This window comes from Bison bison, unplaced genomic scaffold (genome assembly GCF_000754665.1).
Source record: "Bison bison bison isolate TAMUID 2011002044 unplaced genomic scaffold, Bison_UMD1.0 scf7180017864270, whole genome shotgun sequence".
Taxonomy (NCBI): domain Eukaryota; kingdom Metazoa; phylum Chordata; class Mammalia; order Artiodactyla; family Bovidae; genus Bison; species Bison bison.
Genome location: NW_011494842.1, coordinates 8314676 through 8330776, shown reverse-complemented (window position 1 = coordinate 8330776; position 16101 = coordinate 8314676). Strand labels below are relative to the sequence as shown.

Here is a 16101-nt window from a genome sequence, read left to right as displayed (position 1 = left end):
CCCTTCCATCCTCTTTGGGAGCCCGCTGTGTGTGAAGTTGTCTGGATTCTTCTGGACTGGCCGGCTGTCTTTGGAGGCTCGGTTGACAGCGTTCAGGACACTGGTTGCCAAGGGCGAGTTCTATCTGGCAGTACACTTCTACCCTGGGGAAAATCACTCTCTTGGAAGGAGAATTAAGATAAGCAGCATCTAGGAAAAACAACAGCATGGGGTCACAGGTGGCATTTCTAACCCCTGACCTGAGCATGATGTTTGCAAAAAATGGTTTCCCAGATTATTTTCATGAACAGGATGAGTGCTGGTCACTGTTTTTGTTTTGCTCTTGCTGTGTGTCCAGAGGGATCTCAGTTCCCTGACCAAGGACTGAACCCAGCCTTGGTGGAGAAAGTGCAGAATTCTAGCCCTGGGCTACCAGGGAATTCCTGGATTAGTGCTTTTCAATAGCCTTTCTTTACTTACTTGAATTTATATTGAATGACTGTGTTTTCATAGAAGGCTGGGGTAGATTTAAACGTTGCTGGTAAGGATCCAGTTGAGAGATGGAGGTCGGAGAGAGAGGGGGAATGATGAAAAATTGGAGAATTCTGAGACAGGAATGGGGTCTGAGCCCAGGTGGGTGGGTGAGCTCTAGACACAGGCAAAGAAGGGTCAGGGAAAGGTGAGTCTGTATATTTGGTGGCGCAAAGTCGAGAGAACTCCCCTCGGATGGCTTTGGTTTTCTCTGTGAAGTAGGAAGCCAGGTAGAGTAGAAGACTGGAGGTCAGGAGCAAAAGGTTTGAGGTGGTAATTGCAGACGGTGAGAAAGTAAGTTGACAATAAAAATATAATGTGATTGCTTTCAGTGTAGAAATTCACAAGCCATTTTAAAAATTTATATGAAAATATGAAGGACTTAGAATAACAAAAACAACTTTGAAAATGGAACAAAACCTGGAGAACTAAGACTACCAGGTTTCAAGATTTATTGTAAAGCTATAGTGATCAAGACAGGATGGTCCTGACATAAAGGTGGGTAAATCTATCAGTGGAACAAACAGAAGGTCCAGGAATAGGCCCAAGACATACATAGACAACTGATTTTAGTCCAAGATGCAAAGTTATTTCAGTGGAGAAAGCAAAGTCTTTTCGACAGACAACACTGGCATAACATGATATCCATTTTTTATAAAGAACTTAGATTTATATCTTGTACCTTATACAAAATTAACTCAAGATAGATCACAGACATAAATGAAATCCTAAAAAAAGGAAAAGCCTCTGGAAGAATGGTGGGGAGTGAGAGAAATGGGGGAAGGGGTCAAAAGGTAAAAACTTCCAGTTATAAAATAAGTAAGTCACAGGATGGACTGTACAGCCTGGTGACTAGAGTTAGTATTAACAATACTCTATCGAATATTTGAAATTTGCTAAGAGAGTAGATCTTAAAAGTTCCCATCACAAGAAAAAAAAAAAGTTTTTTATAACTCTGTGTAGTGATGGAAGTAACTAGACTTTTGTGCAGAGAAGGCAATGGCACCCCACTCCAGTACTCTTGCCTGGAAAATCCCATGGGAGGAGGAGCCTGGTAGGCTGCAGTCCATGGGGTCACTAAGAGTCGGAAACGACTGAGCGACTTCACTTTCACTTTTCACTTTCATGCATCAGAGAAGGAAATGGCAACCCACTCCAGTGTTATTGCCTGGAGAATCGGGAGCCTGGTGGGCTGCCGTCTATGGGGTCACAGAGTCGGACACGACTGAAGCGACTTAGCAGCAGCAGCAGCAGACTTTTTGTGAGGGTCGTCTTGCAACATACACAAATTTTTAATCATCATCTGTACACCCTGGTGGCTCAGACGGTAAAGTGTCTACCTGCAATGCGGGGGACCCAGGTTCAATCCCTGGGTTGGGAAGATCCTCTGGAGAAGGAAATGGCAGCCCACTCCAGTATTCTTGCCTGAAAAATTCCATGGACTGAGGAGCCTGGTAGGCTACAGTCCACAGGGTCACAAAGAGTCGGACACAACTGAGCGACTTCACTTTCACTTTTACACCTGACACTATTATAATGCTCTGTGTCAGTTATATCTCTAATTATATTTCAATTAAAAAATAAAAAGAAATATTGCTCTACTAGGAAAAAAAGAACCAAGTCTTTTGGTGCAAGTGGAGTGACTCTTTGGAGGGCACATATCCTTTTTCACCTAATTATTAAAACACTGAATTTTTAATAAAATTGCAAAAATAGCTCTATTTAATTTGGGGGTCATTTTTTGTTTGTTTGTTTTATAGACTGAACATTTCCTTTTCCCCAGACTCTTTCCAATCACTAATGTCTCTAAGAAATTAATTGCCTATACCTGTTTTTCTTACTGGTAAATGTTAATCTCCTTGTATACTGTAATTGCCTAAAATAATTGAACTGAGTTCACCATGACTCAGTTATTTGATTTTTAATAATAAAACCTTTGTATTTTAAAACATTAAAAATCCTCTAGAAGAAAACAAAGGAGAAATATTTTTTGTAATCTTGACTGAAGCAAAGATTTCTTAGATGAAGACACCAAAAGCATGATGCACAAAGGATAAAAGTTAATATGGACCTACTGAAATAAAAAATTCTCCTTTTCAGATGACACTCTTAAGGAGTTGGGTAGAGAAATCATGGACTGGGAGAAAGTATTTGCAAATAGTATTTCTGAAAAAGGGCATTTATAGAGAACACATAAAAGCTCTTAATAAGAAAACAACCAATTCCATTTTGTAAATGGGCAAAGAGCCAATTGAAAGAGCTCCCAGTGGTCAAAACTGGAACAATTTGACTAACAAAATAAATAAAGTAGGACTGAATAATAACTCACAGTAAAAAATAAGTACTCAGGGGTTCATAGTGATATAAACAGATGATTGAATAGGTAAGTCAATGGGGAAGAAAGAGACAAATCTCTCATGCAGAATTCCCAATACTTTCAGTGGATACTTCAGCCCTTAAAGAAGTGGAAAATACTCTACTCCTTCCATGTGGGCTTTGCATAGTGACTTCCTTCTGAAGAGCACAGTATGGAAAGGAGAAAGAGTAACTTTAGAGTGGAGACACCAGAAATCCATCCTCAGCCAGGAGACCAGGCTCAATGTCATCAGTGATACATCATGTAGGCAGCACGTGTCCTCGATACAGTGTCATGAGAACGGCACTTTGCATCAGTTGTCTTCCTCCCCCAAATCCACAACCCCAGTCTAACCATGAGAAAAAACATCAAGCAAACCTCAACTGAGCCACATCCTCCAAAATATCTGGCCAGTAGTTCATTAAAAGGGCTTCCCTGGTAGCTCAGCTGATAAAGAATCTGCCTGCAATGCAGGAGACCCCGATTCAATTTCTGGGTCAGGAAGATCCGCTGGAGAAGGGATAGCTACTCACTTCAGTATTCTTGGGCTTCCCTGGTGGCTCAGACAGTAAAGAAGCCACCTGCCACGAGGGAGACCTGATTTCGAACCCTGGGTTGGGAAGATCCCCTGGAGGAAGGTATGGCAACCCACACCAGTATTCTTGTGTGGAGAATCCCCATGGATGGAGGAGCCTGGTGGGCTACAGTCCGTGGGGTTGCAAAGTGTCAGACGTGACTGAGTAACTAAGTACAGCACAATTCAGTTCAGTCGCTCAGTCGAGTCCGACTCTGCGACCCCATGGACGCAGCATGCCAGGCCTCCCTGTCCATCACCAACTCCCGGAGTTTACTCAAACCATGTCCACTGAGTCGGTGATGCCATCCAACCGTCCCATCTTCTGTCATCCCTTTATCCTCCTGCCTTCAATTTTTCCCAGCATCAGGGTCTTTTCAAATGAGCCAGTTCTTTGCATCAGGTGGCCAAAGTATACAGGTCATTAAAAACAAGGAGAGTCTGAGCAACTGTGACAGACAGGAGGAGCTTGAGGAGTCAGTACAACTAGATGTGACATGGGATCCTGGATGGGATACTGGGGCAGAAAAAGGACATTGGGTAAAAACTGAGGAAATCTGAATAAAGAATGGGCTTCAGTTAGTAACAATTTATCAGTGTTGGTTCATTAATTATAAACAATACACCATAGTATGTACTAAGTACTGTGCTATAGTATCTAACAAGTGTGAGACATAAAATAAGAGGGAAACTAGATGTGGGGTATATGGAAACTCTCTGTACTGTTTTCACATTTTCCCTGTAAATCTAAAACAATTCAAAAAATAAAGCTTAACAAATAAAGGTCTAGGGGGGAATTGGGCCAAAGAATGGAACGGACACTTCACCAAAGAATATACTTGAACAACTAATTAGCAAATGAAAAGATGTTCAACATTATTAGTCATTAAGGAAATGCAGATTAAAATCACAATAAGATTCCACAAACACACCTATTAGAATGGTTAATATTAAAAAGACTGACCAGGGAACTTGCCGTGGCTGGGAATCCAGTGGCTCAGATTCCACACTCCCAATGCAGGGGGCCCAAGTTCAACCTGTGGTCAGGGAGCTAGAGCCCACATACCACAGCTGAGTTCAGATGCCACAACTAAGAGATTCTACATGCTGCAACTAAGATCCAGTGCAGCCAAATAAATATTTTTTTAAAAAAACACAAAAGCTAAAAGAGATTGACCATACCAAGTGTTGGTGAGAATGTGGAGAAACTGGAATCCTCATACACCGTTGGGAATGTAAAACGATACAATCACTTTGGAAGATAATTTGGCAACTTCTTAAAAAGTCAAACATACATTCTGGGTATGTGTCTCAGTCTATACACATCTAAGAATTGAAAACAGGATCTCGAAGAGATACCTGCACACCCATGTTCCTTGCAGTATATTATTCACAATAGTCGAGGGGTGGAAGCAATCCAAATGTCCATTGATAGATAAATAGATAAAGAAAACTTGGTCTATATTCACGGTCTATATTATCCAGCCTTAAGGAAGGAAATCCTGTCACATGCTACAACATGCCTGAATCTTGAGGACATTATACATGAAATAAACCAGACACAAAAAGACAAATACTGTTATGATTCCACTGACATGAGTTATCCAAAGTATTCAAATTCATAGAAACAGAATGGTGGTTGTCAGGGCCTAGGGGAAGTGGGAAATGGGGAGTTGGTTAATCGGGATAGACTTTTAGTTTTTCAAGATGGAAAAGTTCAGGAGATTGGTTGCACAACAATGTATGTTTAACACTACTGAATTGTACATTTATACCCGTTAAGATGATAAATTTTATGTGTGTTTTACAACTACTATATAATTATATTTTATATTAAAATAGTATATATTATACATATATTTGCATACATATATTATATATCAAACATACATCCACCATACTATCTGGCCATTCCACTCCTGTGTATTTATCCAAGAGAAATAAAAGCTTTTGTCCATACAGAAACTCAAGCGTGAAATGTACATGCGTGCATGCTAAGTCGCTTCAGTCATGTCCGACTCTTTGCAACCCTATGGACCATAGCCTGCCAGGCTTCTATGTCCATGGGATTCTCTAGGCAAGAATACTGGAGTGGGTTGCCATGTCCTCCTCCAAGGGATCTTCCTGACCCAGGGATCAATCCCATGTCTCTTACATTCTCCTGTATTGGCAGGCAGGGTCTTTACCACTAGCGCCTCCTGGGAAACCCAGGAAATGTACATAACAACTTTATTCATAATAGCCCCAATTTGGGTACAACCTCTATGGCCATTAAAGGGTGAATGGATAAATGAACTGTGGTATATTCACACAGTTGATTGGAATGCAAATGGGAATGAAATATTTATACCAAGCAATGACACAGATGAATCTCAGAATAGTCATGCTGAGTGAAAAAAAGCAGACAAAAAAGAATTCATACTATAAGACTCCGTCTATCAAAAAAAAATCTAAAAATGAAAATTGATGTATAATGACAGAGAAACATCAAGGTTTGCTTGAGGGTGGGGGAATGAGGGAAGGTTGGAGAGATCCCAAAAGGGCATGAGGAAACTTGGGGCTTGATGGATTGTTCCCAATCTTGATTGTGGTGCTGGTTTCACAGGTGTGTGTGTGTGTGTGTGTATGTGTGTGTGTGTGTGTCTGTCTGTCTGTCTGTCTGTCTGTGTGTCTGTGTGAAAACCTATCCAATTGTGAGCAGGAGGAAGGGTGTGTGTGTGTGTGTGTCTGTCTGTCTGTCTGTCTGTCTGTGTGTCTGTGTGAAAACCTATCCAATTGTGAGCAGGAGGAAGGGTGTGTGTGTGTGTGTGTCTGTCTGTCTGTCTGTCTGTCTGTGTGTCTGTGTGAAAACCTATCCAATTGTGAGCAGGAGGAAGGGTGTGTGTGTGTGTGTGTCTGTCTGTCTGTCTGTCTGTCTGTGTGTCTGTGTGAAAACCTATCCAATTGTGAGCAGGAGGAAGGGTGTGTGTGTGTGTGTGTCTGTCTGTCTGTCTGTCTGTCTGTGTGTCTGTGTGAAAACCTATCCAATTGTGAGCAGGAGGAAGGGAGGCAGGAAGATCGGTCTGGCCAGGCATGCCTGGATGTGGGACGGATATTTCAAACGTGGCAACTTCTGAGCTCCAGTCTCACTCAGCACCCATGTCCACGCATCTGTGTAGGGAAGGCGGATTTTCAAGGATGCCAGCAAGCAGTGCCCTTTGTTTTGGCAGAAGGCAACTGCCAGGGGAGACCAAGGGTGGAGAGGGAGGCTCAGCTGCTGGCAGAAGTAACTAAGTCAATGTGAGCCTTTAGGAGGGGGGGAAGACTGAAGATGCCAGGATGTGAGCTGAGGAGTTGAGGGTGACACCTTGCAGGTGTGGCTTCCTGCCGGAGCTGACCCCCTTTCAGAAAACAGGCAGGAGGCTGGAGCAGACTTCCGATTTCTGCTCCCAGATGGTAGGTGGGGATTAAGAGAGTGTAGCTCTGGGCACCAGCCACAGTTTCTCAGGATATGTCAGTATTTCCTGCCTGCATCTGGTGCCAGGAGAAAACTCCAGTCCCATCAAACTCAAGAGGGTTGAGGTGCTGGAGCTGAAGCTTGCACTGAGAAAGCCACGCACACACTGGCAAATTGGAAGAGGAAGCAAAAACAGCTGGCAGCCAGCATGAGACACTTTCTCCCTTATGAGTTGTGTCTGTTCCTACTTGTAGTGATTCCAGGGCCATTGGGGAAAATCTGCCATCCTCCATATACTGTCCCCAATTCAGGAGTGGATGGCTGCAATGCTATTAGAGTTTCATCTTTGGGTTTAAGACCACCATTCACACCTGTGAGAATGTCCCAACCAGCTAAGGGTGGAAGGGGGGAGGGTGAGAAGTCACTGGGTTCCTCCAGAGGGTGAAATATGGGGCTCCTGAGAAACAGGGGAGACGAGAGATGCTTCAAAATCCATTTTGTATCTCTCCCTGGGGCTTGCCCTGAGAGGGAGATAAAGGAAAATTCTAAGGGAGAGACAGGTATGGAGGCAGCCCGGTAGCTGTAATCTGAGCTGTAGAGGGATTTCCTGCAGCAGGGAATTGGTGCCTGCTCCAAGATCCAAGAACCAAACAGGGGATTCCCAAACCCCAAGTCCTCAGTATACACCATCACTGAGGAAAGAATAGAGGGACTCCCCAGCTGGTGGTGGGAAGGAGCCCAGGCCCTAGCCAGACCCTCCTATTCCTGGGGCTCTGGGGGTGAGCCCTCATCTCCACCACCACACACCCTTCAGGTGGTCCTCCTTTTGGATACTTGCGGTTCAGCTTCCCAGCTGTCCCCTGTGCAAATGCAGAGGATGGAGGAGTTGTCAGAGGACGGTCAGGACTAGGAGGTGTCTGTCTGCAGAGAGGTGAGAGGAGGGGCCTTCTCTGAGGTCAGAGCAGGCAGTGGACAGGACTGACCGTGGCTAGGAGTGGAGATATGGTTCACCACCAGCCACCTTGTACAGATGAGAAACAGGCCCCAGGAGGTGAATTACTTACTCAAGGTCACACAGTTGGTGTGTCGAGAACCAGGATCTAAATAAACCCTTCGTACAGATTAGGAACCAAGACTCAGAGAGGTGGAGTGATTTCCTGGAGCTTGCGCAGCTTGGGGGATGGGGGTCCTGGCCCAGGGCCGCTCACTTCCAGAGTCCACATTCCCTCCATCCTGCTCCCCATCCTCCTAGCTGGGAGAAAGGGCCCAGGAGAAAGTAGATTCGGGACAAGGGAAGCTTGGGAAAGCAGGAGGCAATTTTGGAGGAAAAAATTTTTTTTAATGCATATATTCTAGGGGGAAGAAAAACCACATTCAATCTTTTAATCTCACTCCTAAAACACATATTTTTTTAAACTACATACAGAAAAAGTTCACCATGATTCCACAGGGCCCTACAGGCTCCTAGGCACAAAGTCTTGCTGTGTCCCCTATTTCTTTGATTATAGGAAATAGCCTTCATTCAGCCTCCTCAACCTTCCCTGAGTTCAAATGGGCAGGTTCAAGCAGTTGTTAATTAGGGAAGGGAGGGAATGGGAGACCAAGGAGAAATAGCCAAGAGCAGCCTAGGGGCAAGGTCATGTTTCCCATCAAAGGATACACACAAAAATATCTTTGAGTTATTTGGCAGATATCTGCAGAACCATTCATCTTCAGCTTCTTTAGCATTAATGGTTGGGGCATAGACTTGAATGGTTTGCCTTGCCGAAGAAGCTGAAGTTGAACGGTTCTATGGAGACCTACAAGACCTCCTAGAACTAACACTAAAAAAAGATATTCTTTTCATCATAGGGGACTGGAATGCAAAAGTAGGAAGTCAAGAGATAACTGGAGTAACAGGCAAGTTTGGCCTTGAAGCACAAAATGAAGCAGGGCAAAGGCTAATAGAGTTTTGCTCAGAGAACTCACTGGTCATAGCAAACACCCTGTTCCAGCAACACAAGAGATGACTGTATACGTGGATATCACCAGATGGTCAACACTGAAATCAGATTGATTCTATTCTTTGCAGCCAAAGATGGAGAAGCTCTATACAGTCAGCAAAGACAAGACCAGGAGCTGACTGTGGCTCAGACCATGAACTCCTTACTGCAAAATTCAGACTTAAATTGAAGAAAATAGGGAAAAGCACTGGACCTTTCAGGTATGACCTAAATCAAATCCCTTACGATTATACAGTGGAAGTGAGAAATAGATTCAAGGGATTAGACTGGATAGACAGAGTGCCTGAAGGACTATGGACAGAGGTTCATCTACACTGTACAGGAGGCAGTGATCAAGACCATCCCCAAGAAAAAGAAATGCAAAAAGGCAAAATGGTTGTCTGAGGAGACCTTACAAATAGCTGAGAAAAGAAGAGAAGTGAAAGGCAAAGGAGAGAAGGAAAGATATATCCATCTGAATGCAGAGTTCCAGAGAATAGCAAGGAGAGATAAGAAAGCCTTCCTCAGTGATCAGTGCAAAGAAATAGAGGAAAACAATAGAATGGGAAAGACTAGAGATCTCTTCAAAAAAATTAGAGCTACCAAAGGAAAATTTCATGCAAAGATGGGCACAATAAAGGACACAAATGGTATGGACCTAACAAAAGCAGAAGATATTAAGAAGAGGTAGCAAGAATACATAGAAGAACTATACAGAAAAGGTCTTAATGACCCAGAATACCATGGTGGTGTGATCATTCACCTAGAGCCAGACATTCTGGAGTGTGAAGTCAAGTGGTCTTAGGAAGCATCACTACGAACAAAGTTAGTGGAGGTGATGGAATTCCAGCTGAGCTATTTCAAATCCTAAAAGATGAGGCTGTGAAAGTGCTGCACTCAATATGCCAGCAAATTTGGAAAATTCAGCAGTGGCCACAGGACTGGAAAAGGTCAGTTTTCATTTCAATCCCAAAGGCAATGCCAAAGAATGTTCAAACTACCATACAATTACGCTCATCTCACATGCTAGCAAAGTAATGCTCAAAATTCTGCAACCTAGGCTTCAACGGTACGTGAATTGAGAACTTCCAGATGTTCAAGCTGGATTTAGAAAAGGCAGAGGAACCAGAGATCAAATTGCCAACATTGCTTGGATCATAGAAAAAGCAAGAGAGTTCCAGAAAAACATCTATTTCTTCTTCATTGACTTACACTAAAGCCTTTGACTGTGTGGATCACAGCAACCTGTGGGAAATTCTTAAAAAGATGGGACTATCAGACCTTACCTGCCTCGTGAGAAATCTGTATGCAGGTCAAGAAGCAACAGTTAGAACCAGACATGGAACAACAGACTAATTCCAAATTGGGAAAGGAGTACGTCAAGGCTATATATTATCACCCTGCTTATTTAACTTATATGCAGAGTACATCATGTGAATGCTGGGCTGGATGAAGCACAAGCTGGAATCAAGATTGCCGAAAGAAATATCAATAACCTCAGATATGCAGATGACACCACACTTATGGCAGAAAGTGAAGAACTAAAGAGCCTCTTGATGAAAGTGAAAGTGGAGAGTGAAAAAGTTGGCTTAAAACTCAACATTCAAAAAACTAAAATCATGGCATCTGGTCCCATCACGTCATGGCAAATAGATGGGGAAACAGAGGAAACAGTGACAGACTTTATTTTGGGGGGCTCCAAAATCACGGTAGATGGTGACTGCAGCCATGAAATTAAAAGATGCTTGTCCCTTGGAAGAAAAGCGATGACCAACCTAGACAGCATATTAAAAAGCAGAGACATTACTTTGCCAACAAAGGTCCATCTAGTCAAAGCTGTGGTTTTTCCAGTAGTCACATATGGATGTAAGAGTTGGACCATAAAGGAAGTTGAGTCCAAAGAATTGATGCTTTTGAACTGTGGCATTAGAGAAGACTCTTGAGAGTCCCTCGGACTCCAAGGAGATCTAACCAGTCCATCCTAAAGAAATCGGTCTTAAATATTCATTGGAAGGACTGATGCTGAAGCTGCAGCTCCAATACTTTGACCACCTGATGCGAAGAACTGACTCCTTGGAAAAGACCCTGATGCTGGGAAAGATTGAAGGCAGGAGAAAGGGATGACAGAGGATGAGATGGTTGGATGGCATCATCAACTTGACAGACATGAGTTTGAGCAAGTTCAGGGAGTTGGTGATGGACAGGGAGGCCTGGCATGCTACAGTCCATGGGATCTCAAAGAGTCAGACACAACTGAACAACTGAACTGAAGTGAACATTTGGTAAACATCCTTTGATCCAGGAATCATTTTTTTTTTTTTAAATATGCCCCATGGAATTAATTCTAGATATAGAAAAGCATTTTTCTTTCATTTTAACAAAGAAGTTTGCATGGAGTTAGAGTGTGTAATAGATGTCATTGAAATCAGACAATACACAGAGGATACACAGGGATGGGACCATGCTTTTCAAACCAACATAGGGTGAGAGCTCTTCTCTCTCATTTGTTGATCAATATGTCACTCAAAGTCTCACACAAACATAAGCTAGTCATATGTAGTTCTATATTAACACTACTGTTTCACTGGAAAGAGAATAAAATACAAGAATAAAATACATTTATTTTATACAATAAAATACACGTCATGTAATGACGTGAAAATGGAATTCTCCAAGGAAACACGAGGTATGTATTTCCTAGCTTTTACTTTTATTTATTTATTTTTAATATATTGGCTTTTTAAAAGATTCTTTTTGATGTGGACCATTTTTAAAGCCTTTGTTGAATCTGTTACAATATCACTTCTGTTTTATGTTTTGGTTTTTTGGTTACGAGGCATGGCATGTGGGGTCTTAGCTCCCTGACCAGGGATCTAACCCACACCCCCTGCTTTGGAAGGTGAAGTTTTAACAAGTGGACTGCCTGCAAAGTCCCAACCTAAACAGTTTTTAAATCCAGAAAATTTATCTGTTCAAAAACTGTAGACACAGTCTAATCAGTAAGCCCCCTTTTCCACAGAGACCATAGTTTCTGGCACAGCGGCCTGTCCTGGACAATGAAGACAGTCGGGTTCTTGTACCCATTTCCGGCTCTCCTGGCTGAAGGGCACCTCCAGTTCACAAACTGGGGGAAACGCGCCTTTACTCAGCTCTTCTACTTTCTGTCTTTGCCCCACCTACTGCCCCCCACCCCTGCCCCACTTCCTCCTGACCCCACATGGTACTCACTCAGCCTTCTCAAGTACAAAACGGCATCTTCGTACCCTCGGTAGTAATAATTGTGGAGGATCTGCAAGGTGGAGCACCAGGAAGTAAGTAAGGGTGCAGCAATGCAGAGCCTGGCAGCCCCCTGGCCCAAAGCAGCTGCTTTCACTGCTCTTCAGCTTCCCTGGATGGGCTTTTCAAAATGTGCTCCTCCCTTGCTATCTGCTAAGTGGGGGGCAGTTCCTGACCATGTGTCCATAGTGATGCTGCATGAAGGTGTTAAACCATTCGCAGCTGATCATCAGTGTCCCCTGGGCCGCAGAGTGTGAGAGGTCTCTAGTAGAACCAGAGAAGGTGCATTTGGACAGTAGGAAGAGCAGAACGAGGAGACAGGGCTCAAATCCCAGCACGGCCACTTATTGGCTTGGTGGCTGTCTGAATGTGACCTCTCACAGCTTCAGTTTCTTCACTTGTAAAATGGGAATAATAACTGTATGTATTACAGAGGATGCTGGCGGATTACCTGAGATATTGCCCATAATACCTTAAGGTATACCATAAAGGGCCAAATAGTAAATATTTGGGGCTTTGCAGGTCACACATAGTCTCTGTCATTTCTTTTTTTATTTTTATTTTTAACAATGCCTTAAAAATAGAAAGTCCATTCTTAGCTCACAAGCGATGGGCTGGATTTGGCTCCTGAGCCATAGTTTGCTGACCCCACACTGCATGTCAGAGTGCGAGAGTTCAGCCAACATTCCTATCAGCAGTTCTGACATAGTCAGGGGGAAAGAATTGAGGCTGGGAGCACCTTGGGCACTTGTTCATTCCTGGGTAGCAGCAAGGCCAGGTTACAGGTTTACGAGGAAGTTTAAGGGACCAGCGAAGGGGGAAAACACAGATGGACTGAGTGGGCCCCCCTGGCTCCCCCGACCCAGTCCTCCTCCCCACCCCACCACCCTCCCTGGCTCTTCCTGCACCCACTCTCAGATCCCTCGTGTCTCTCACCATCAGGTCTGGGGGGAACAGGGCATGGGTCATCCTGGCAATGTTCTCCAGGGAGAACTGGAAGGAGCAGTTGAACATGCGGAAATCGTGGAAGATGGCAGGACAGTCCCGCGGGCAGATGTCCTGCTGCCCGGTGAAGGTGGAGATGGTGATGGAGTCGGTCCAGAAGGAGCAGGGTTGCATGCCGGTGAAGCCCCCGTCAATGTACCGCTGTGGGGCGGGGGTGCCCGTGAGAAACGCTCATCTGGGGTCAGAGGCCCTCTCCCCCACTCAGGGCATCAAAGAAATGGGTCTTGGGACTTAACTAATGGTCCAGAGGATAAGACTCTGCTGTCCCAGTGGGAGGGGAGGGGTGTGGGACGTGGGCATGGGTTTGATCCCTAGTCTGGGAACTAAGATCTCAAAGGCCATGTGGTAAGGCCAAAAAAACAAAGGAAATGGGTCCCTCGGGAGAAGCTCTGACACCAAGGTTCGGGGGCATCCACACTCTGGATAAAGTTGGCACAGTCCCTGTTTGTGAAGTCCCTCAATGGCTGAGGGCAGGGCTGGGGAATGGAACCCGCCCCCTGGGCCTTATGAGAAGGTGTACATGCGGTGAGTCTGAGCAGGTTGTGAGATATTCCCCCTCTAGGCTGCCGCAGGGCCCAGTTGCCTTCCTCTGTTGAGGTCAGACCTCCCCTCACAAACCTTCAGAACCCTCCTCACCACCAAGTGTCCACCCTGAAGTCCCTTCCCCTCTTGGGGCTTCTGTTCCCTCAACTATGAAGAAAGGATCACAGACACAGAGGCTCCAACTCTCTGGGCGCCTGAGAATTACATGGATAACATGCATTAAGAGTCTATCTGCTAGCTGACTCCTAGTCTCTGGATCTCATTTTCTCTAGATGTAAAATGAGGAGGAGATGCAGGTTAAATCCTCCTGCGCAGAGTGTGGTCTGTGGACCAGCAGAATCTGCATCAGCTGAAGCTGGTTAGAAAATCTGGCAAACTTGTGGAGCCTTGACTTGCCAGACTCAGTAATGGGTTGGTGGGTGCAGAGAGAAGCCCAACCCAGTGGGGGAAAGGCCATCTTAAAGCCCCAGAAATCCATCTACATTAAGAATTCTGAGTAGGAAAACGCAAGGGCCTTTTCAATTCTTGTGGTCTTCCCACTGAATTCTGAGACCATCCCTCACTGATGTGGGTCACAGGGGCCCCCCTGGATCCCAGCTCGCCCCCTCCCACACTGAAGCACGTACCACGCCACGGTAAGTTGGAGGAATAAGGCCGCAGTACACAGGGACGAAGCAGCTGCAGTACAGGGCCTGTGGGGAGAGAACAGGGCTGAGACGCCTGAGGCCTGGGGGCTGAATGGGGAGGACTCACCTGCAGCCTCTGGGCCACCACCAGCCTGGCCCTCCTTACACCAAGGTGGAGGCCTTGCCCAGGAAAGTGGAGCCCCAAGTCAGATACACTGGCTGGGTCCTTGGTAACCTCCTTGGTTGGTCTGGGTGGGGTGTCCCAGCTTTAAAGGGAGAGAGTGGCTTTAGTGATCTCCAGGCTTCCTTCTGGCACCAAATTTCCATGAATCCAATGGGATTCAACAACCATTGTTATGTATCTGGCCTGGGCCTTTGGAATCTGATCCTTTGGAATCAAAGGATATGCCCACCCTTGGGAATTTTCAGAGGGTGGTGACCAATGCTGTGATGGAGGTGGGCATGGGCAACGTGGCCCCAAAGAAGCACCCAACCCAGTGGGTGCAAGGCCGGCAGGTAGTGAAGGGACGTTCCCTGGCAGGAGTGACTGGAGTCTGATTGAGCAGGTGAAGTGGGGTGGGGAAGGGCATCCCAGGCAGAAGGAACAGCAGGTGCAAAGGCAGAGAAGCCTGTTTTGTGTGACCTGCTCTGGCTGGTATGGGTAGGAGGGGGAAGTGGTGGAAGAGGACTGGGGAGACAAAAGTCTTGAAGAACTGGATGCTAATAAACCCAAGGGAGTGTCCATGCCCACTGTCTATTCCTCCCCCTCACCAGGATCAAAGCCATGCCAGTGTGGGGAAGTGAGGATGGGTGGCAAGGGCCTTGCATTCAGAGGAGGGAAGGGGAGTGGAAATAAGGGTGGAGGGGCATGTGCTCAACCCCTTTGTCCTGAAAGAAAATTGGGCATATCCACAGCACTCTTCAACACTAACAATTCCTAACTAAAGTTTACATTAATGGGGGCTTCCCTGGTGGCTCAGTGGTAAAGAATTCACCTGCCAATATAGGAGACATGAGTTCGATACCTGGTTTCCAAAAAGGTCCTACATGCCTCGGAGCAACTAAGCCCGCACACCACAGTTATTGAGTCTGTGCTTTAGAGCCCAGAAGCAGCAACTACTGAAGCCTGACCACCCTAGAGCCAGGGCTCAGCAACAACAGAAGCCCTCGCACCTCAACTAGAGAGTAGCCCCCATTCTCTGCAACTAGAGAAAAGCCCGTGCAGCAACAAAGACCAATAAATAAGCAGCCAATAAATAAGTAAAAAAATTATTTTTTAAATTATATTAAGGAGCTTAGAAAAGTGCACTATCAGAGCCCCCTTTCCATTTCGTGATAACGCAATCCTTTTTATCAAGGACCAAAGGAAGAGAAAGGGCGAAGGGAGGCCGTTCCCACAAACCGGGAGTAATTCAGCGGGGAAACACTGCAGCCCAGGCCGACAGGAGCCACAGGACCTCTGTTGATAATACAGACGGACCTCTGAGAAGCTGCAGGATCAAAGCAGAGGGCAAGGCAGAGGCAAAACGGACGGGACTCTGAGCGCTGAAGCGTAGGATGGTGACCAAGTCTGATTTGTTTTTGGCGTCTCTCTGTGTCCATCTCATTTAACAGCGTGCCTAACACAGAAAGACAGATGGCAGGAAGGCGAAGGGAGGGAAGAACTTGGGAAGCAGAAAACAGAAGGAAGTGAGGCAGACAGGTGGACCGTCCCAGAGGCCTGTCAAAAAACCAAGACCAGCCTCTCCTTTTCGGCCCCAGCTCCCCGGCCGGCTCTCATTACCAGCCCCGCC

At 45.4% G+C, this 16101-nt stretch overlaps 1 protein-coding gene across 1 annotated transcript in view; it reads right to left on the bottom strand.

The window, feature by feature from the left end:
* PNPLA1 (patatin-like phospholipase domain containing 1) overlaps positions 1-16101 on the bottom strand; it is a 51484-nt gene that overhangs the window by 5342 nt on the left and 30041 nt on the right. Inside the window, exons 3-6 of the mRNA XM_010848658.1 lie at positions 14309-14374; positions 13071-13280; positions 12087-12147; positions 1-189 (exon numbers count right to left, since the gene is read on the bottom strand). The exon at positions 1-189 is cut by the window's left edge and continues 9 nt beyond it. Coding sequence (XP_010846960.1) covers positions 1-189; positions 12087-12147; positions 13071-13280; positions 14309-14374 — 526 coding nt within the window. The remainder of the gene's footprint in view (positions 190-12086; positions 12148-13070; positions 13281-14308; positions 14375-16101) is intronic.